The sequence below is a fragment of the Sitophilus oryzae genome, unplaced genomic scaffold (genome assembly GCF_002938485.1).
Source record: "Sitophilus oryzae breed Bouriz unplaced genomic scaffold, Soryzae_2.0 scaffold_576_pilon_pilon, whole genome shotgun sequence".
Lineage (NCBI taxonomy): Eukaryota > Metazoa > Arthropoda > Insecta > Coleoptera > Curculionidae > Sitophilus > Sitophilus oryzae.
This window is the reverse complement of record NW_022147169.1, coordinates 246,640-269,668: the sequence shown is the minus strand read 5'-3', so window position 1 is coordinate 269,668 and position 23,029 is coordinate 246,640. Positions and strand designations below refer to the sequence as shown.

The 23,029-nt window shown below is 33.6% G+C and overlaps 1 protein-coding gene across 4 annotated transcripts; it reads right to left on the bottom strand.

Moving 5' to 3' along the window:
* Positions 1-2,326: 2,326 nt before the first annotated feature.
* LOC115887504 (peptidoglycan-recognition protein 2-like) lies at positions 2,327-22,658 on the bottom strand. 4 transcript variants are annotated; one of them, XM_030906966.1, is made up of 6 exons: positions 22,423-22,658; positions 11,221-11,547; positions 10,373-10,477; positions 8,121-8,289; positions 4,383-4,508; positions 2,327-2,581 (listed from the first exon to the last, which is right to left on the bottom strand). In XM_030906966.1, exons 2-6 carry the CDS (start codon positions 11,522-11,524, stop codon positions 2,350-2,352), a joined length of 936 nt encoding a protein of 311 aa, XP_030762826.1. In that variant the 5' UTR covers positions 11,525-11,547; positions 22,423-22,658; the 3' UTR covers positions 2,327-2,349. The 4 variants fall into 4 exon arrangements, with proteins under 4 accessions (XP_030762826.1, XP_030762828.1, XP_030762827.1 ...); XM_030906968.1 differs by having other exon boundaries at positions 11,221-11,569; positions 22,423-22,651; XM_030906967.1 differs by lacking the exon at positions 22,423-22,658 and adding an exon at positions 16,823-17,003.
* Between the last annotated feature and the right edge of the window lie 371 nt (positions 22,659-23,029).

Sequence of the window (23,029 nt, the reverse complement as noted above, 5' to 3'; positions counted from 1 at the left end):
CCCTCAAGATGGGCGCCTCTTGTTGTATATTATAGCCTTGCCCCTCTACTGGACCTCTGAGGGGGTCGACCGTTTAAATGTCCATTACTCGTGGGAACAACATGGAAACAATAAATAAAAAAAACAAACAAAAATAAAAACGAAACTGCTACACAACGAAAAAGAAGGCTCAAAAAGGCGAAAGAAAAGTATAGAACGAAACGTGCATCGAAACGGTCGATTATTAGGTAAAATAGAGGAGGTACCGCAAAAAATTAAATATAAAAGTTATAGGGTTTATAAATATCTATTAGCGGGTAATAAATTTAAGTATACAGGGTCGGTCTTAAAGTCGTGGCACATCAAAGTTTTATTTTTTTAAATTAAACCCCCTGTATATTATTGCATTTCGGTTCTTTCTTCAATTCTAAGCAAAAATCGAAATACACACAATGTACCTCATTCGAACTGTTTCCGAGTTGTTCACTTTAGAAAATAACACTTAAACAATTTGATTTAATTAATTTCAATATGTTCAGTCTCATTTAACGATGCCATTTTGCCGAGATTAATATATTGTACTCTTCTGTACTGATTCTTTAAAAAGATAATCAGACGGGTTTGGAAAAATAACTTGGTTAATATCACAGGAATGCAATTTTTAATAAGAGCAGAGAAAATAATTTTTGATATAATATCATTTTATTCTTAAACAAATAAAAATTAACAAAAATATATACAATAACGACTACGAGACATAACGTGGCCTTAAAACTTTATTTAATATTTTAAAATATCAAAATTAAATCGATTTTTAATAAGGGTAAAGCTCGAGGTAAAGCTTCATTCAGAACCTTGAAAAAATACAAATAAAATAAGTAAAATTTCCTAGCAGCAGCTTGCGGTAATCGGCAGTATACACAGAGAAAGCCTAATATTTAGATTAAAAACATTTGCAACCGCGATTTCAATTGACGGATGATAATCAAACGTCAACATGACATTACTCGCAAGTTTTGAAGTATAATTAGTGGAAAAAGTTAAAAGAACTGAAAAGTACTACCACTAATTTTAACCTTCTGAATGTTTACATTGAGATTACAGGATGAAACATACGCTAATTGAAACCACCACTTTATTCCATTAATTTTATGATTCTGGATGAAGTTTTAAGCTTCATTCAGAACCTCCCAATTAGTGGAATAAATTAGTGGTTTCAACTACACTAACTTTTTAGTTTATGATCATTCACGTCGTCTAAAAAACTATCCACAGAGGGTGTATTCCGTTGCTTATCTTGGTTATGGTTCTATGTTCCGTTTCTATCGGTTTCCTGAAAGTTTTCTGATTAGGGAACACGGTTCCTGAAAAATTCGGTTATAACACGGTTATAACCGGTTATAACTGTCACCAAACTAACCAGCGCGAGCAGGCTGGTTTTCCGGTTTTGTTTGTCAATCAATGTCATTTATGTGACAGAAATCAAGCAAATATTGGAAGTTCGAGTGAAATTCTCATTTAATTTCTAAAATTTGTTATACTATTTTGTATTTATATACAAAAGCAATGAAGGTAGGCAGTAAAGGTAAATAAATTTCATAAACTAAATAGAATTACTTTTTAGGACCATTTAAACTTATCATGCGGCCAGAAAACATGAAAAACAAGACAACAAGTAATCGTGAATGTTTTGTAAGCTATAAAAATATAAATATTGATTAGATTTGTTTATTTATTATTGATTTGTTTTAATATTGGAGCAGTTTATTAATAAAATACTTTTCAACATTAAACTCAATTGAAAAGAAGAAGCAAACGTAAAAGCAGAGAATAGGTACATTAAAAATACATAAAAGATAAATTTTATAATAAAGGTATTGAAATTTAGAAAACGTCAACATTTGACATTTCCAGTATTTTACCAAACCGTTCCGTATCAAACCGATGTTTTTCAGGAACCGCTCTTTACCATAGTTTACCGGTCTGGTTCGCCTGGTTTTGCACCGGAATACAGCCTTAGCTTATTAAACAATAAACTTTTGATTTCTAACCAAAATTTTTCTTGACGGGTGATAATCAAAGGCCAAAAAGACATTCCTGGCAAATTTTGAAGTATAATGAGTGGAAAAGGCAAAAGTTTGTTAACTTTTTCCACTAATTGAAAATGACTACCACTAATTATGATGTTCTGAATGCTTACATTAAAATTAAGTGAATAAACTTCTACGCTAATTGAAACTACTAATTTATTCCACTAACTTCGAGATTCCGAATGAAGCTTTAATGTTTTTTTTTATAAAATACCAAACTCACATACGAATAAAATCACATTTTGGACGACATATTCTAAACAATTCAGTCTTAGACTTTTTATGGTTCTTTGACCCAATGGGGCCACGTTTTAACGTCAGCGTACAGTGCGGCACCTGGACTCTCTGTCCCTGCCAGTTGTCTGGCTGCGAGCAGTTTGTAGTCTTTGTCGATATAACTCCAGTCCAGGCCCTGCTTAATCACTTTCTGGCAGACTTCGATTTGACGTTTTGGCGGCATTATGTCGTTGAACGTGCCTACGAAGGCTATGCCGATGCTTTTTGAATTATATCTGAAATTTGAGAGGATACAAATATTATAAAGAAGAAAAAATAATCAAAGTCATGGCCTTTGTACAGTAGGTCCCCGGATTATCTTTACAAGAGGAAACATTTTCTATAGACATTTTGCGAAAATGGATGTTTCATAAAAAAATTTGCTTGTTCTAAAATTGTTAATCCCGTTTATATTTTTCTAAATTTCCTTAACGTTTTAGAGAATATTAAGAAAAACATCTCGAAAAACATGAAAAGATGGTTGAATATTTTGTCAAACATGTCTAAGTCTTAAAAATCAAAAGGCCTTTCTATGGTAATATCAAATCATCTCTACAAAAAATCCTATATGAGAACTTCGCCACTGCAAGAAAATCTACAAAACAAAATAGTTATTTTTTGTAAACACTTCTGCGTTAATACAAATGGAAACTACTTGTCAGAAGTTAGGTTTACAGATATACAAATTTGCCTAACAAACAAAAAAATGCTTAAAGTTTCGGAAAGTTTATCTCTTTCCGTCGTCGGAAGCAAAAAAATACAAAGAATAAAGAAAAAAACTGTTTAAAATATTTAAATTGAACTATGCGAAAACACTTTAGTTTTTTTAAAACAGGTACGTCTACAATAACCGTTGACGTTCTGTTAAAATGACATTATATCAAGCTAAACTTCAAAATTAACAATTACTACCTGATAACAATTACTTAATAAGGTAAAACCAAAAAGCACCAAACTTTCTGTATGATTATTTTTAATTTATACGTATGTTATGGTTATTTATGTTATGTTCTTTAAAATCAAAGAAGAGATTGCCATACATTACTAACATCTACAGATGCATAAGCAATACATTTATTTTTTATTAGATTGTATTAAAAAAACCTTATTAAAATCTATTCTGTGTCCTGTGTCCCATGATTGCTGACAAATCATATATTTGTGAAAATCTCCCTTTCTTAAATAAACTTTATGTTCTTTAATTCGAACATTTAAGGGTCTAGATGTTTCACCAATGTAAAATATACAAAATGGTATTTTGTATATTACATTTTTTGTTTGTTGTTCTGTATTCATTGGTTTATTTATGGTAATATCAATTTGATTTCATTCTTTGATAAATGGTTATTATTAATTAAAAAAGTAAATTATTTACTCTATAAACTAAGATGAAGGACCGGAACAGATGGGTATCTTAAATTATACAACAAATTTACATTATATTTTTATATTAAACAGGTTTGCCAAAATTTCATTTCGTGAGGTTTATAGGTTTTAGTGTCAATTTCGATATGATTGATGACGTGCATTGGAAAATGTTTTACGATTACCGTATCAAAGAATGAAAACGAAGTTATATTACCATAAAAACGCGTTTTGATTTTTAGGACTTTTTAGGAAAAAATTCAACCATATTTTCATGTTTTTATTAATTTTCTCTAATTTTTTTTTATGAAGAATGCATTTTGTTTTATGAAAAATGCATACTCAAAGTGTCAATAATAAAAAAAGTTTTTCCTCTTGTAAAGACAATCCGGAGACATACTGTATATTAAAACTAAGCAAAGTGACACGTGTTTCGCTCATACGAGCATCATCAGACAAAAATACAATTAAAGAACGCAGATATCACTTAGCATGGTACAATTTTTAAGACATTTTCAAAAATAAGTCTGCAGCACAAAAATTGTTTTTTAATTTTTTGGAAAATGCCAAAAGAATACATTCTTAGTTCGTACGTGAGAACGAGAATATGTTAAATTATATTCCGAATTAAAAAACTTGCACTTATTTCAGACAGCCTGTATAGTGATTTACCCAAATAAGTGGGCTCCCTCTACTGTCCAACCTCTTCCTTCGTAAGCCTGTCCATCTCCACCTACCAAGAAGTTATATCCAATGTCGTAAAAGTCTCGACTCTCCATGTGAAATTTTTGTATATACCTAAAAATAAATGAATTATATTGAATCTGTTAACGCTATAAAAATGCATTTTTTGTATTGTCATTGTTTTGTCATATTTTTGACAAAACCGTGACAAAACTGCAAGGTCTGCTAACAAAAAATTGCAAGCTTAAAGTGTCACGACACAATTCATTTTAATCAAAAACTCGTAATACAAAACTAAAGTGTCAAAACAAATCAAAATTAAATAAATAAATAAATACATAAATGTGACAAACTGACATTTTTTACAGCAAAGCTACCAGGTGAATCGCCAGCGGAAAATTAAAATTCCAGTTAAGGTGGCTGCAACGACGTCCCGTAATCCTGCTGTTAAAATATAACAATTGGTTTTTATATATAGAAACCACATGTTATGTTTTAACAGCAGGATTACGGGACGTCATTGCAGCCACCCTTAAGTTTGATTTTCATGCATCCGTTGTCCGACGATACGATGATACGATTTTAATTTTATTGGTTGAATTTAAAGACTTCGATTGGTTGGAAACGGTTAACCAATCGAAGCCTTTAAATACAACCAATGAAATTAATATTATCGTATCAACGTATCGTCGGACAACGGATGCATGAAAATCAAGCTTTAGTCAGCCTGGCGTTTAATACAATCTCGACGGTGGTTGGCACTAAGGGCAGGCAACACGAAATCGCGCCCTCGATGACGTAACTGAAAGTTTATTTCGTATCGATTAAATATGTATATATTGTAATCGCAAAACATCTTCCGATGCACGTTATCAGTCATATCGACATTGACACTAAAGTCCATAAACCTGACTGAATGAAATTTTGGCAAAAATGTTTAAATTTGTTGTACAATTTAAGATACCGAGCAGCTTTACATTTTACTTTATAGAGCAAATGATTGTAACAGATATTTTATTTAGATTAAAGCAGCAAAAATTAGTTTAAACCGAATTTTATTATCGCTATGTTGGTCACATTGCGCCGTTTTTAGCAAGGTTGTCGTTTCTCTGGGATACGCAGACGATTTGGTCGTGTTAGTCAGAGGTAAGTTTAACACAACAGTAAGGGAGCGAATGCAAAGAGCCCTGAAGATTGTGGAATCATGGGTGACATGGGAGGGACTAAACATCAGTCCTACAAAGACCGTAATAATCCCCTTCACCAAACGAAGAATTTTGGAGGGACTAGGACCTCTAAGACTCTGCGGTGATGAGATTCCTCTCTCGGGGGAGGTCAAGTATCTAGGAATCATGCTGGATACCAAACTGACCTGGAACCGACATTTGGAAAATGTCACAAGGAGAGCGGTGACTACATTAGCGGCAGACAGACGACTTCATGGAAAAATCTGTGGCCTCAGACCACAGATGGTGCACTGGCTGTACACTGGAGTGGTGAGGCCTTCAGTAACATATGCATCCTTGGTATGGTGGCCTAAGGTAATGCAACAAACAACAATGCTCAGCCTTAGAAAGGTGCAAAGATTTGAGGTGCAAAGACTGAGCATAACAGGGGCAATGAAATCAACGCCCACTGCATCAATGGAGGCGCTTCTGGACCTTCCGCCTCTTCACATAGTGATCCAGGTGGAGGCAAGAATGGGACTCTACCGACAACAAAGTGTCTTGTCTCCGGGAAATAGGACAGAAACAGGACACTTAAAGATGGGAGATTCTATCGGAGGATCTCTACTTCAAATGAGATCGGACCAAATGACCCCTCTTTATCACTACCACAAACCATTCGAGGTGAACAAACTCGAGGAATGTGGACAGATATAACATTCCTTCAGGATGGACTAACCTGGTATACAGACGGGTCAAAGACCGCTGAAGAAACAGGAGCTGGAGTATTTGGGGAAAGACCAAGGGAAAGCTTATCCTTTTCCTTGGGTAAACACTCAACCGTATTCCAGACAGAAATCTTCACCATTCTACAATGTGCAAGAGAAAACAATAGAAGAGCTTATTCAGGTAAGCTCATCAATATATGCTCAGACAGTCAGGCGACACTTGGGGCGCTTAAGAACTCAAAAGTATCGTCGAGACTCGTCTGGGAATGCCTGGGTGAACTTGGAGCTCTGGCAGAAACAAACAGAATTAAATTATTCTGAGTGCCGGGCCACAGCGGCATCCAAGACAACGAAAAAGCTGATGAGCTAGCTAGGCAGGGATCATCGGCATCCTATCTTGGTCCAGAGCCAGTACTGGGAATACCCAAATGTATGGCCCGTAGTGCACTAAAACTCTGGATCAAGGAAAATCACAATGTCCACTGGAGAAACAGACAGGGGCACAGGCACAGCAAGGTTTTTATCCAAGAACCTAGCTCTAAAGCGGCAAAAGAACTGCTAATGCTTAGCAGGAATAAAGTGCGGATTACAACAAGCCTCTTGACAGGACACATGGCTGTCAAGTGTTATCTGAACAAGCTCAACCTGTATCAAGGAAGTCTTTGCTGCAGACTCTGCGATAAAGTTCCTGAAACAGCGGAGCACATAATATGTCATTGCGAGGCTCTGGATCGTAAGCGACACTCTTTATTTGGGAAAGCTAGGCTAGAACCGGAGGAACTATGCTCCCATCCTATCAAGGACCTGCATAAGCTAGTGCAGAGCACAGGGATAGGAGAATGGGTGCAGATATAGAAGGGGGACAAACACAATAGGCCTCTCAGGTCGCAGTGTTTCCGGCAGAGGACGGCCCCTTGTTATGGAAAAAAAGGGTGTCGTTTATTATTTGACAATTATCCTAATGTCAGTCATTATTTTGTATAATATCGTGTTGTTGTTGAATCATTGTGAGTAGTTCTCTTTTTTGGCCTATTTTCATAGTGTCTTTTTTCAAAAAATTGAACTTTTAAGTACAAACAGTTCTTTTAAAAACTAAATTTTCGAGTTTTTGTATTGAATTTCTTGAAATTGTGTGTTGAAAATATGCCGAAGCATTTAAATAGTAAACGGCCTGTAGCTTCCCTGATAAACTATTTTGAACGAGAACGTGACAGTAAAGGTTCTTCATTACCCTGGACTGCAGTCAGAGAAGTAAGTTTGATTGATAAGCACATTATACCACTTTCAAAGCTTTTTCTACGTTAGTTTGTATTAAATTTTGTGATTATTAGTTTGTGCATTAATAGGACTCTCTTACTTGTTATTACCACTTATGGCGTTGTAAAATGCACATCAATAAATAAATAAATAACCCATAATAACGCTTAGACTAATCTTCATAATGGACTAGTTTTAGCCAATACGTAATAAGTAAAATAAACTATAAAACAAATAAATCAATTAATTACTCAAATATTATTATTAAATTAAAAATAAAACGTAAAAATCTTTAAAAAATGATATAATAAATATATTGTTTGTCACTTTTAAATTCAGATTCATATCATAAATCCATCACAATCTGACAGCGCTGTCGCCATCGCTTGTCACTCAGAGCTGGTCACGTGCATTGGAAATTGTTTTGCGATTACCATATATGCAATTTTTCGTATATTATTTGTAGATACAATTAATTTAAAGTAAGTTTGAATCTAGCTAACATTAACTTAAAATATTTAAAGTTATTATAAAAAATATATAAAATTTTAATCTAAAATCACTGTAATACTCACTGTAAGTTTTTTATGCACTGATCCTGATTTGTACAGTTTTCCGTTGCTGTGTGATGTATTATGACATAGTTAACTGGAGTTGGCAAAGGTGTGGTTACACCTGATGGGTCTAGTGCACCCCAATCTGAACGAGACAGTATGAAGGATGATTTTTTCCTTGACAGTAGCACTACAAGTAAAATTCACTTAATATTTTTATGCTATGAAATTATTTAATTCATTAGTATTATACCGGGTGCGTCTCAAAAGTGGCTCAACTCTATAACTTTTTTATTTTTTGAGATAAAAAACCGAGATTTGGTGTGTTAGTATATAGTATATGAAATAAATTAGGGCTTATTGACGTATTCAATTATCGTTTTCGGTCATTTCCTGTTTCACCGGAAATGACTACAACTTTTGATTTTTAACTGGCTCCCTTGGTATTTTTAACTATATTCGATAAAAAATAACACTCTGAATAGAACGATATAGCATATGTCACCTTTTGAAAATCTAGCTTAAACAAAATTGTATTTTAAATTTCAATCTAGAGTGCAATGGATGTGTTAAAACACTAATTTTTAATCAAGGAGCTTTGGAAAAATAAATTTGATCGTCTAATGTTTTTAGTGTCTTGTCTTGGCAGGCTGAAAGATGATTTTTTTTACGAATAATTTAGTACCACACACTTGGTATTTCGAGTCAAATTATCTTCGGTCACTCTATTCAGAGTTTTATTTTCTATCGAATAAATTAAAAAAATAACGAGAGTGTCATTTAAAAATCAAAAGTTGTAGTCAGTTCCAGTGAAACAAGTGAAACAGGGTATTGACAAATTTAGGAGATAATCAGATACCTTTTTTGAAATAAACTGACAATTATTGTTAAAATGACAATACAGCAAAAATATTTAAAAATAAATTATTTGCCTTCCAAAGAGCGTAAACATTTCCTTTTAAACAACGGTTAAAACTAGTATATGGATCGAGCACTCTGCTGTGAATACCCACAAGCACAGAATAGCTAGTACCACAAGTAAATTATAGATATGCATTCCAAATACCGTGCTGGCAACTGTTGCTTTTGGGTCGGCATTTACATGTGTGGAAGTAAATCGCATAAGGATCTTATTAAGTCCGAGTGAGAGAAATGCGACCGACCGACGCAACGCGCGACGGTGTGCTGTTGCGGCGTTGCCGATACGCCTTTCCCTATCAAGTGAAGTAAAATCACGATCGCAAACCGCTTATTTTTAAAAGACTTTTTTGCAAGAGATAACTAGATAAAATCATTAGAGAAAAAATTATTACTGACGATAAAACGTCAGTAATCACGATAATTTAAGAACTCAACTTTTTAACACATAACAGACCATAACTCAAGAACCATTTTAGATATTCAAACTTTTTTTTTATTTTCAAGATCGGATATTTTACAATACGTTTACATAAGAAAAATTCGATAAGGTTGTTTTTTCCATTCAAAAATTGTAAACAATCCATCCATTTACTTTTAGAGCATAGCAATTTTCAGCAATCGTGTAATTTTTTTATTGATAAAGATTTTCACATACTGTCTACAAAGAAAATAGAGCAAAAATATTAACAAAGTTCTTGAAAAAATTACAATCTATTATTTCTAATTGATTTCGAGATATCGATTTTTGAATTCAGAGTTCTAATAGCGCGACCACTATCGAACGCCCACTCAATTCCACTTATTTTTGCCAAAAATGCAAGTGTTTCTAGCTTGCACTTAAAAAAATTCAAGCTATAGGGAAAATTACAACGACTCGTTAATAATTAAACAAATTAAGTATCACGAAACGTAATTAAATCGTGAAGCTGAACGCATGACGTACACCTTTCCCTAGAACTTTAAGTACTGACAGAGGTATTGATTAGGTCGACCGGTCAACTGCGACAAATCTGCTATATCCCCTTCCACGTCTCTTAGCGATGTGCACAGTTTCTCGGTTTATTTCATACGTTTGGCAACGTGTTTACTGTCCTCTCTTTGTTCAGTACATTATAAACGCATTGTACTCTTCTTACATACGGAAATCTCGACCCAAGACTAACCTTTGCCAGTTCTTAGTATATGGAATTAAGGAATCCAAAGCGAGTTTTCTTTTGCTGTTTATTTCCATTGACGATTGCAGATTGCTTTTAGAAGTCTTTTTTCGATTGTTCCAACTATATATTTATAATAATAATGACGTAAATATCAATTTGAAAAATATAAAGTACTCAACACTAAAATAACTTTACCTGTTGGTACAATTATTGCAATAGCAAGAATACATATGACTACGATAATTATAACTGTAGTAATTTTCATGTGGTTTTTGGCATTTTCCTTTATCCAGAGGAAACCTAAAAACCAAAGATTATAAAAGAGCTCTATAAATAAATCAGTTCAAAAAAGTATTACAGTTTTAGTACAAATCTACTAAAACAAGTAGTCAAGATCCCAGGGCCGCAAGACCTTAGGAACTTATTTTCTCACAAATAAAATGTATAGGGTACGATGTACTACCATGATCAATTAAAGCAGCAAAAGCCGATATTTCAGAACTTAAAACCATCTATACTAGAATAAATGTCAATAAGCAGTAATAATATGACTTTTTAATGACAGTGACATTACAAAAACAATATACATTATTTTATAAGTGTGTTGGTTGATGAGGATCCGAAATCAATGCTAAAATTGCTGTAAATCGTTACTCTCTTATATAAAAGCGAATATCTCCAATAAAAATAAAGCTATTGAGATAAATAAAAAAATAAACTGTCGGGATAAGATGTACCTAGATGATAAAATGATTTTTAGATTCCTTGCAATGTTAACATAGTTAACATATTCTACAGGGTGTTTGAAACTGTCACCAAAATATCAACATTTTGTTTTCCCTCTTATAATTGACAGATAGAAAGTTTCCTTTTTAGTTTAGAAGAAGATACTAAAAAGTCAAATAACTTAGCTTCAAATTGTTTAAAAAATCATCAAAATCGGCCCACTAGAACAAAATATATTAAACTTTAAAATACATAAATATTTTAAGGTGTCCGTTTTTGGTGCCGGTGAGTGTGCTAGAGAATATTTTGTGTCTTACCATTTACTATAAAAGGTGTATTTGGATTATATTTGCTATATTCTTCTTTTCCGTTCCTAGTGCTTTCATCTGGATTTTTGGCGATACCACCGTCCGTTGTATTTCCTTTATCTAAATTTTCCTTTACATCTTTAAATATGACTGTTTCTATCGTCACAGGACCCTGAAATATGTTCCTGTGTCCGAAATAAACTTCGTTGGAATTGTCCACGTAGGCATTGTTAACTTCCGGTTGTTTCAAATGACATGGCTTGTGGCTTTTGTTATTGTTTACCAGGTTCTCATGATGTTGGTCCAGACTCATATCGTTTTACTGTTGTCTTAAATCTGCAAAAAAAATTCAACTCACCTGTCATCGTCTGGAATTAATTTAACCAATTGTACTGATATTATAATTAATGTTTACAATAAATAAACGTATTTAGGTACCTTTTTTACTTGTTTCTTATTTTCAAATTTGCGTGTTATTATGAATTCATAATAGCATCAGTGCTATTATGAAAGCCATAATGGACATCCAAATGACAATGTGAAATGTGTCATAATGACATTGTCGTAGACTATAGTTATTAATGATACAAGCTCGATACGAACATCATAATGAAAGGCGTGTAACGGCTTAAGGCGGGTTCTCACTTGTCAGTTTCGCTGACGCAGTCTGACTGATTCATTATCAATGAAAAATAAAAATCAACGATTGTATTCACACGTTTCATGTTTTGCTACATTCAGTATTCAGTTGGTCCAAACATTTTATCGTGGTGATTTCGCAGACATGAAAATGGTTAAAACAAAATTGAAACCAGGTGTTCGCGAAGTTTGTTTACAATTAGCAAATGAATTACAGAATATTCTGGTGAATCAGAAAAGAAGAAAACGTTTTTTTTAAAGCAGATACGTCTACAAGAAACCGTTGACGTTCTATTTTAACAGAACTTCAAGGGTTTCTTGTAGACGTATCTGCTTTAAAAAAAAGCGTCTTCTCATAATAATTTGAATTTAAACATTTTAAATAGTTTTTTTTCTTTATTCTTTGAATTTTTTTTCCTTCCGACGACAGACTTTCCGAAACGTTAAGCATTTTTTTCTTTATTAAGCCAATTTGTATAACTGTAAACATAACTTCTGACAAGCAGTGTCCGTTTAGGTTTAACGCCAGAAGTGTTTACAAAAAATAACTATTTTATTTTGTAGATTTTCTTGCAGTGCAGTGGCGAAATACCCATAAAGGATTTTTTTGGAGATATATATTAAAATAATTAATTAACTTTAACTTGTAAACTGAACAAATCACGAAAATGTAGTTCTCACGCTTCAGTTTCTATTCATTATTCGATAATGATCAGTCAAAAATGAAAAAAGTAGAACTGGTTTTCACTTTAACTGAAAGTACGAATTTACTGATCATTTAACATGAAAATGTGTTCTGACGTTCATTATTTGTTCAGCATCACTGAATCAGTCAGACTGCGTCAGCGAAACTGACAAGTGAGAACCCGCCTTTAGTTACACAAGTTTCATTAAAAAGTTCGTATCGTGTATACGTGTATCATTCAAAATTTAATCTACGACGCGACACGAGGGACGATCCAAAGAGATTTGATTTAATTTAAAATATCAAAGATATGCTCATAAAAATTAAAATTCAAAATTATGAGGTGCCCATATTAGTCGACGCCGTGGTAACCGTGCTTGTTGATTGTTTCCATTTTGATTTTGACAACTCAATTATTGATGTTCAATTTTGTGTTAAACGTTCAGTTTTAGCAAAAAGCAAAAAATAATATTAATATGGGTGATTCTGATTCTGAAAGTGTCCCTTCGGATATTGTAGGCATTGCGCAAAACGTTGTCGATTCCCTACTTCCCGAAAAATCAAGACAAACGTACGAGCAAGCCTATGTAAAACTTGAAGATTGGTGTAAAGGGAAAGGAATCAAGAATAGTAGGTACCTTTTTTGCTTGTTTCTTATTTTAAAATTTGCGTGTTATTATGAATTCATAATAGCCATATAATAGCACTAGTGCTATTATGAAAACCATAATGACATCCAAATGACAATGTTAAATGTGTCATAATGACATTGTCGTAGATTAAAATATATAATAAAGCAATTTTTAAATTTCTGAAAATGGGCTTAACAGAAAATTATGAGACGAGATTTTTAGATATAGTACCTATGTTGTCAACCTAAAACTGCACAATGAGAGACAAGGTTTTCTGGCGAAATCAACCAATCAAGTCTTAATATTGTTAAAAAAATTAAAAAAAAATCAATAATACAGATAACAGATCAGCATAACGAGTCAGCAAACTCAAAAATAATAATTGATTTTTTAAATAATGCGATTTAAGTGAGTTAATCAGATGGATTATTTATTTATTAAGAGGATTTCATCTAAACTAAATAAAAAAAATTGTTGTCAAGAGCATGCGATAACATTATATTGAGTAGAGTACTTAATTCAAGTGACATATCTATAACGTTTTTGGAAATTATGCTCCATTAGAATTCTATTTTAAGATGATATTTTTTCTAATCTTATTTAACGGCATCAGCTTTTTTTTCACTGTGGTTGTTTGGGATCGCAACTTAAATAACTGATAAATGGATCTTCATAAAAAAGTCTGTTAGTATCCTAAACTATTTGTTTAAAGATTAAAGCGGGTACTATAAACTTTGTTACGACTGATTTCGGAGATGGAGAACTAATCATTATAAAACCGTCTCCGATACTGGCTTTTGTCAAAGCCCTGAGATTGTATGATGAGTTATAGCGTAAGATAGAGGGACACAATAAATCCCATACAATCTACAATGTTAGACGTAATGGTTCCTATCAAACGAGCACATAAGTAGTACAAAAGCTCTTACACTCGCCGAAAAATCTAAAATATTAGAATATCTTAATTCGGCAAAAATACCTACTTGTCAAATTACGGAGCATGTTATAGTTCCAAAATTCCTAAAGCGACACAAGCTACCGTTTTGTCTACCTGGCCTGGGCCAACAAGGCGGGCTAGGCGATCCTCTGAGAGTAGGTCTTAGCGGAACAGAAGCACGGAGATACCTCCGACTGCTCCACGAAGAACTTGCTCCAGAGGAAGCAAAAGCCAAAAAAAATTCCTCCGAAAAGGGGAGAGTAAAGAAACCAAGAAACAACCTGACTCATCTCCATCAAAGGGCAAGAGAGGGAGCGAGAACCTCTCACCTCAAAAAAGCCAGGATGGAAAGCCGTCCAACACAAGGAGGCAAGCAGGGACGTATCACCGCTTTGTATCGTATCATTGTATTCATTATTCATTATCACGTATCATTAGCTTTGCAGCTATTGCTGGACAAGTGAAAATGGCGGTGCTGCCAAAGGATTTCCCAGAGGTAGCTCTGACCACCGACCAGCAAACGTGTCTAGAAGAGGCTATACTGGACAAAGTAGTGGCGATCGGATCGCAACACAACGATCTACAAAATGTGGGTCAGCTGCGTTTTGCGGGGATACACTTTCGGGTGGGCATGATGCTCATAGATTGTGTATCTCAAGAATCGGCGAATTGGTTGGTGGAAATCGCACCTAAGCTTAAATATTGGCAAGGGCCGGAACTGGTTACAGTGAAGGGAGAAAACATCCCTAAAGGGGCGGCCATCACGGTCTTTCTGCCGAGGAGCAAGGGGAAAGATATCTATCTGCTGAGCCTTATCCAGGATCAAAACTTCAATGTAAGGACATCGAGTTGGCGAGTCATCAACTCGAGGGGGGAGGGTCATGGTCAGGTCTTCACAATAGGAATTGACCTCATATCCGAGGAGGCAATAGAGAAAGAGGGACATATTCTCTATTATAGATACGGGACAACACCGGTATCAGGTCTAAGGAGAGACCAAGTTAAAGAGGTGGAGAAAATGGAGACAGATCCTCCAGCCTGCACCTCACGGGTTCCTTGGCCGGAGGTAAGCTCCTCGACTGTGAAGGGCGGCACGGAGGGCCAAACTCCAATCGTGGAAGGGTGTGTACCCTCGAAGGAAGAACTGTTGTCAGAGGAGGATGGGAAATAGCCTGTCCCCTCTACAACAGGGGTATGATGGGTTATAGACTGTGTGATGACTCAAGGAAGAGGGGTACAATAGATCTTTAAGGTCGCAGTGATTCACCCCCCCCCCCCTCTTACTCATTCTACATTCTACATTCTACATATAGTTTCAAAATCTGCAGTGTTTGACATAAACAAAATGAGGGATAAAATAAGGAATTTTATATCAAAATTATTTCAAGGGCCAGGTAGGAATAGAATTATCGAAGACGTATGGGTTTAAAAGCCAATATATAAAAATAGAAGAGCAGAATAACGTGAACTTGAACTAATATTGTACAACTGGTTTTATACAACGAGTATACAATAAGTTATTATTAAAGTTATGGATTGCTAGATAAACTGAAGTTTTTTTGACGATATGTGGTCAGAAATGTTACTGCTTTCCATTGATGTTACCGCCGTGATTTCGTTTCAGGAAAAATTTAGACCTGTTGTTCCAGAGGTGACATATAATGAAAATATGAGATGATATAATCAGAAAAGAACAAGCATACAATGCAAAGATGAGTTCATCAAGATGAAAAATCAGCTCGATGTTAAAGGATCGCAAGATCGATTAACATCGATACTGTTCTTCAACGCAGACATGAATCAGTTTTTTATGGGAAAAAAAGTTTTAATCTGTAATTTTAATTAATAAACTTTATACACTCACCGGCACGAAAAACGGGCATCTAAGAATTTTGATGTATTTTAAAGTTTAATATATTTTGTTCTAGTGGGCCGATTTTGATGATTTTTTAAGCAATTTGTAGCTAAATTTGACTTTTTTGTATCTCCTTTGTTTCCATTTCCAAGTTTCCATCTGTCAATTATACGAGGGGAAAAAATATTGATATTTTGGTAAATGTTTGCAACACCCTGTAGGGTACATTAACGGGTTATAAATGTGGTGATGAGGATCCGAAATAAATTCTAAAATTGCTGTAAATTGTTACTGTCTTATTCAAAAGCGAATATCTCCAATAAAATTAAAGTTTTTGCGATGAATCAAAAAACATACTCTCGAGAAAAGACGTACGTAGATGATGAAACAATTTTTAACTTGCTTTGTTAACATGCTTTGGTAACATATTTCACAGGGTGTTTCAAACTTTCACCAAAATATCAACATTTTGTTTTCCCTCGTATAATTGACAGATGGAAACTATTATTTTTAATTTAGAAAGAGATACTAAAAAGTCAAGTAATTTAACGACAAATTGCTTAAAGAATCATCAAAATCGGCCCACTAGAACAAAATATATTAAACTTTAAAATACATAAAAATTTTAACGTTGTGTACTTGACAATGTTTGAGTTATTTTTATTTTCTAAAGGAATAAATTTAAATGGCTCCAGTAATCCGGGCACCTCGATATACCGGGTGATTGCCGGAACGATATCTACCCGAACTACTGAAGTTATACTATACTGTACATATTGCATATAAATAAAATACAAGACTGTATCCGCAAGCCAGAAGAGAAGTCAAAAGCATTAAAAATAAAATTCGCAGTATGTACTTACCAATTTGTTCTTTTTTTGTTTTGTTGTTTAGTACTGCAAGAGAATGATAATACTGCCGGCCTTGAGATGTTACAATAAGTAAAAAGTGATCAAATATAAAAAATCCAAAATGATAAAATATTACGTTCGATATGGAGAACATGATAATCTGATGCTATTTTCCGTGTGTATTAGTATATTGAAGAACAACGGAGTCTGCAAAATTATCTTAAAAAATATTTAGTGGATCCTAATCAATTCGAAAACAAACATGATAAAATCCGCTTATTGCTTTTATGAAGGAAGATAACAGAATTGTGTTTATTTGTCTAAACACAATTGTTTCATATAAATTTTAAGACTAAAAGCTTTTAATTTAATTACTTGAATACCAGTTTGGCACAACAAATAGTAGAATCCGTATCTGTACAGGGTGGGTCAAATTCGACGCTTTTAAATGGAAACACCCTTTTCTATAGGGAGATAGACAAAAACTGATATCGGTGTCTGGAGCTCAATTTTGTCAAAAACATGATGGTGAAAACCGCATATCGATATCTGTTACCGTGTCGGAGTTACGGGGTGTTTTTCAAAAATATGCATTTTTATCAAATCGCTGTAACTTTTTGCTATGGAAAATTTTGTATTTTTATGAAAACATTTCCAAAGCACCTTTTACGTAGAATTTAATGGTTTCAGTACAATTTTTAAAAATTAATAATTTAAGAATTATCAACAGAAAATTTGATTTTTTATATGGGACACCCTGTATATTTTTAATTTATTGAAAATAATTTAAAATTACCTTTCCAAAATATAACACACTTGATATTTTGCTCGATTCTTCTTCGAGAGGTAGAGTATATAAAAAATTCGCCAGCTTTAAATAAGAGATGCAGAATTTTATAACAATTTAAAATATATTTAACCAACATCGACACAACATTTAAACTATATCTAATAATAATAAAAATAAATAACTAACCAAGACATGAGATTTTGCTACAGGTGTTCGACATATCGACCGTCTTCTATTATGGACAGACGGGGCAGTTTTTGAACATTTCTCGCGGAATGCATTAATTCAGTGGGGGTGAAAGATACCCTCTCATAACTGCTAAACATTTCTAATTCTTGTCTAGATTATACGGAAGAATAAAGAACCTTTATTCTTCCGCAAATATATCCATAGGATTAGATCCATGGGCACTAAGTCAGGCAGCATCGACGGCCAACGGCTGGGATCTTGGTTAGCTATTCAATTATTCTTGAAATTGGCTGCAAAAATTTGCTGATAACTTCAGCGTTCACAGGCGGTGTGTCGTCTTGCTGGAAAAATATGTTTTCGAGTTCCATTAAGGGCATATCATCAATAAGGGGTCCAAAGCCTACTAGTTAAAAGTGGCGAACTTTTAAAAACTCTGTATTTCGAAGGGGATTATAACAAAATATCAAGTGTGCTATATTTTTGGAAAGGTAATTATAAATTACTTTCAGTTAGTTAAAAATATAGAGGGTGTCCCAAATAATAAATCAATTTTTCTGTTGATAACTCTTAAATTATTAATTTTAAATTTTTTTTTCCTAAAACCATTAAATTCTACTTAAAAAGGTGCTTTGGAAATGTTTTCATAGAAATACAAAATTTTCCATAGCAAAAAAGTTAAGCGATTTGTTAAAAATGCACATTTTTGAAAAACACCCCGTAACTCCGAAACGGTAACAGATATTGATGTGCGGTTTTCACCATCATGTTTTTGATGAAAATTGAGCTCCAGACACCGATATTAGTTTTCGTCTATCTCCTATAGAAAATGGTCCATTTAAAAGTGTCGAATTTGACCCACCCTGTACAGGGTGATTCCAACTTGGCGCATGAACGAACATCAGGAAAATTGAAAATAAAAATCGACGAAATCCAGAAAAATATAGGTTCAGAAATATTTTTGTTAAATTTTTTATAATTGAGTTCGAAGTTTTTTAAAAATCGAAAGGATAATATCAATATTTTTTTTTCCTCCAACCACAACATTTTTTTAACAGGTTCGTTCCAACACAGCAGAGAACTACAATACACCAAAACACCAGCGGCGTAGCGTGGCGTCAATACAGGGAGATGTAAGTAACTGCACTTAACATTTTACCAATACAATAAAGTTTTTTCTTTTTTTATTATAAGTCTTCAATTTTTATGTTACAAAAATAAAATATAACAGTTCAAAAAAAATAATTAAACCAATTTAAAAAAGAACTAAATCTAGTAAACAAACAAAACTGTAAACTTATCTGTTATGGCGCGCTCAGACGACTCGTGTACCTGACAAATATTTTATTTGTAATTAGTATACCGGGTATACAGGGTGCGTCCGGCATCTATACAGAATTTCTAAGTTATTTATTATAGGAGCTACGCCGCAATCTCGCCTGACCCTGTATGTCAATAAAACTACTTGTCAAATACACGAGTCGTCAGAGTCCGCCTTTAGATAAAAGAGTAGACAAGGACAAGGCTAACATATATGTTTATTGAGTGCCTTAAAACCACATAACCAGTGTTCACTTTTATAAACATTTTCACTAAAATGACGAATACACGATTTTAATTTAGTATTATTATTCACAATGTGCGCACAATAAAACGGCAGTGGAGAAGAATTGTAAACTCAGTTAACAACGACAACCAAAAAGTAAAGAGGCAACAAAGTAATGAGACTTTTGAATGTCCGGAGTGCGGAAGAGAGATAACATCACGTATCGGGCTTTTTAGCCACAGAAAAGCTCTTGTAAGAAAACGCCTTGCATAACCATTTTCTGATTCGTGTCAATACCTACTCGTCAGCGAGTAATGGCAATGATAGAGAATTTAATTCCCTTCATTCGGTTCAGCCAGAAAATCGAATCCAATTTTTTTTTGTGTTTCTCAAAAACGGTGTGATGGGGGAATACGAATTTTCGAATTTAAGCTTTTTCAGTGGACCATTTATGACTGGCAAAGTATGAGAGCGGGGGTAATTTGATGGGAGTTAAAGGTGCCACATTGACTGTACTACTCTTTAACAACAAAAACACATTGTAATACGCATGCAAGATATGCAAATATAAACTAACGTTTTTAATTATTACCATTTTATATTAAAAATTATACAAAAACAATGTTAGAGTAAAAAATAAATCTTTGTATTAATAATACCCATTAAATAATGTGTATAACTTTGGTAACTTTGGTGGTTTCATTTCTTCAAGTTTTTCGAAGAAGTAAAATTGACAAAAGACGTAAAACGATTCAAAAAGTATATCTGCCCCCGTCATCAGAATCAATAAAACACAAAGAACAAATGGGGCGTCAAGTTGCTGGACCAGTCTTATCCATTTAAAAAAATGGCCTAATGACATATATTAATAGTGGATCCTGAAATCTACTCGTACATAAACATAATTCCAAACTGCAAAAAAAGTCGCCTATCTATATACTAATATAAAATCCTTGTGACTGACATACTAATTAATCACGATCCTGCTCAAACCACTCAACGTAAGAAGCTCAATTTTGGCATACAGGTTGATTCTAGGGTGTAAAGGTTCGACAAGAAGGGATTTTTCGAAATTCCAGTTCCAAGGGTGAAACCATCCCTCAAATATTACAATATTTTTTATTAAAAAAACGGTCAAGTTTCCGAAAAAACGCTTAAACACGTATATTTCATTTTGTTTCTTCGCATATTTTAAGATTTTTTAAAAATGTATACAGGGTGTTTCGAAAAGTCTGGTCATTGATTAATCACGATACTGCTTAAAGCGCTTGACGTAAAAAGTTGATTTTTGGAAAACAGATTGACTTTAGGGTGTAGAGGTTCGATAAGAAGGGATTTTTCGAATTCTAAAGGCGGGCGGCCACTGCGAGCGAAACTAAACTAGGCGAAGATAAGATTTGTAAAAATCAGCTTCCATACTTTTTAATGCGTCAGCGGCTACTTGACCGAAACAAACGAAAATATATGAACGAAGATTCGAATCGTAGTTTAGTTTCGCTCGTTTTAGTTCGTGACAGGTTCCAGGGAATTTTTCGCAGCGATCATAGAACTATGCTATCCTAGAACTATGATAGCAGAGATACAATACGAAAACTTAGCTGACTACTGGGCGAAAATCGTTCCCAGCCGAGTTCCCATTTAATTACCGTTTGCTTTCGTATTCTTAGCTTAGTTTAGTTACGCTCACAGTGGCCGCTCGCCTTAAGGGGGTGAAACTATCCCTCAAATATTAAAATATTTTTTATTTAAAAAACGGTGAGTCTTTCGGAAAATTTCTTAAACACGTATATTTTATTTTGTTTTTTTTGCATATTTTAAGATTTTTTATAAATTTATCCAGGGTGTTTCATAAAATATGACCATTGAGTAATCACGATTCTGCTTAAACTGCTTGACGTTTAAAGCTGATTTTTGGCAAACGGATTGACTGTGGGGTGTAGAGGTTCGATAAGGAGGGGTTTCTCGAATCTCAAATTCCAAGAGGGTGAAAACGCCTCTCAAATATTACAATATTTGTTATTTAAAAAACGGTTAGTCTTTCGGGAAAACGCTTGGACAAGCATAATTTATTTGTTTTTTTTACATATTTTGAAATTTTTTAAAAAATCATAGTGTTCCAAAAAGTTGGGTAATTTCTTAACCACGATTCTGCTTAAACTGCTTGACGTAAAAAGCTTATTTTTGGCAAACGGATTTTTCCAAAGTCAAATTCTAATGAGATGAAACTACCCCTCGAATATTACCAAGTTATATAATAATATCGCCATATTGTTTTTTCTCATGCTGACATAAATGTGAGAAAATTTTATCCAGTTTGTATGTTAATGGAAATTCTTGCTTTGTTTTATCATCACCATTACGAATGATTAATTCGACGCGAACGAAGTCGCTGGTACACGCTAGTTCCTATATAAAATTCACCTACAAATTACGTTACTGCAGCAAAATCCGTCTTATCCACTTATATTTGCTTTTTATTGTCATTAATCTAACAAATCCCGCATTTTTTCATAAGCTTTGTACCCAAGTATAATATCACTACTGATGTCTTTTCAAATCTTTAGTTAATTTTAATAAAATAGTATATTTAATAAATCAGGTTAGGATGCAAATACCGTATGATCTAAAAAACGGCGTCCAGTTGGCTAGGAAATGACGATCGATGAAATTTCCCATAAATATTTACATATAAAATGACAGCGGTCTTAATTTCATAGCCAATATGCATATGCATCATACTGCAACAAAACCCGCCTTATCCGCATTATTTTTGTATTTTTTCTGTTTAAAAATTAAATATTAATTTTAATTTCTAGAGAAACGAGATACAAAACAATTATTCCACTCAATGGACCCTTTTTTGTAAATTAAAGCTTCAAACATTTGCAAAAACAGTTTTTGATTATTATCTCGAAACAACAACGTTTATGGGATGAGACGAGTTTTGCAACTTGACGGCACAAATAATATCTGTTGTCTAACCAAAATTTATTAGACTAATGGACCTAGAGATATTTATTTTTCTTTTCCAGGCATTATTATCCAACTAGCATACTTGGTGCATTAATATTTATTGAAAAAGGTACTTACATTTATTATGAACAATATTATCACGAAACTTGCTTTTAAAATCACATATTTTTAATCTTTTCCGACTAAAACGCGCTCGTCTGTCTCCTATATAGCTTTGTATGTTTACTATCGTTGTTGTTTTTGTTATTAATAATTAAATCCGCGTTTACATAGTCGGGAAACCCGAGGTTAGTGGCTACGACTGCTTAACGAGAGATTCGACTACATGGAATGCTCGCTTAGTACTGTTCTGTGGTAGGTACTGTTGAAGGATAACACTACTCTCTGATTAGCAATTATTATGCGTACTTGTTTGGATGATGTACATATTTTTGTTTAAATTCTCTCTTGGCTAGTTCTTCCACTTTCTAGCAATTCATGCATTATTTATTTTATGGTAATTTTTTTTATAATATATAATTAAATAACGAATTACTAAAAAGTATTCTGTTTCAAACATCGATATGTAACCAACTCTTCATTTTATAGATAACGACAGCAGAACAAGAAATAAAATTAGAGCATTGCCTAAATATGAAGCTGAGGGGTACTTTTGGAGCTGTACTATTTAATAAAACGCAGATGTTACAAAAGATGATTATAAAAACATAGTTTCGCTATATTA

Bases quoted from the DNA above. Each gene is read 5' to 3' on its own strand.
- LOC115887504 (XM_030906966.1), bottom strand. From the start codon at position 11,524: ATGAGTCTGGACCAACATCATGAGAACCTGGTAAACAATAACAAAAGC. The intron at 10,478-11,220 runs GTAAGACACAAA...TTTGGTTTTTAG, and splicing joins TACACCTTTTATAGTAAATG to GTTTCCTCTGGATAAAGGAA. The intron at 8,290-10,372 runs GTAAAGTTATTT...TTTTACTTGTAG, and splicing joins TGCAATAATTGTACCAACAG to TGCTACTGTCAAGGAAAAAA.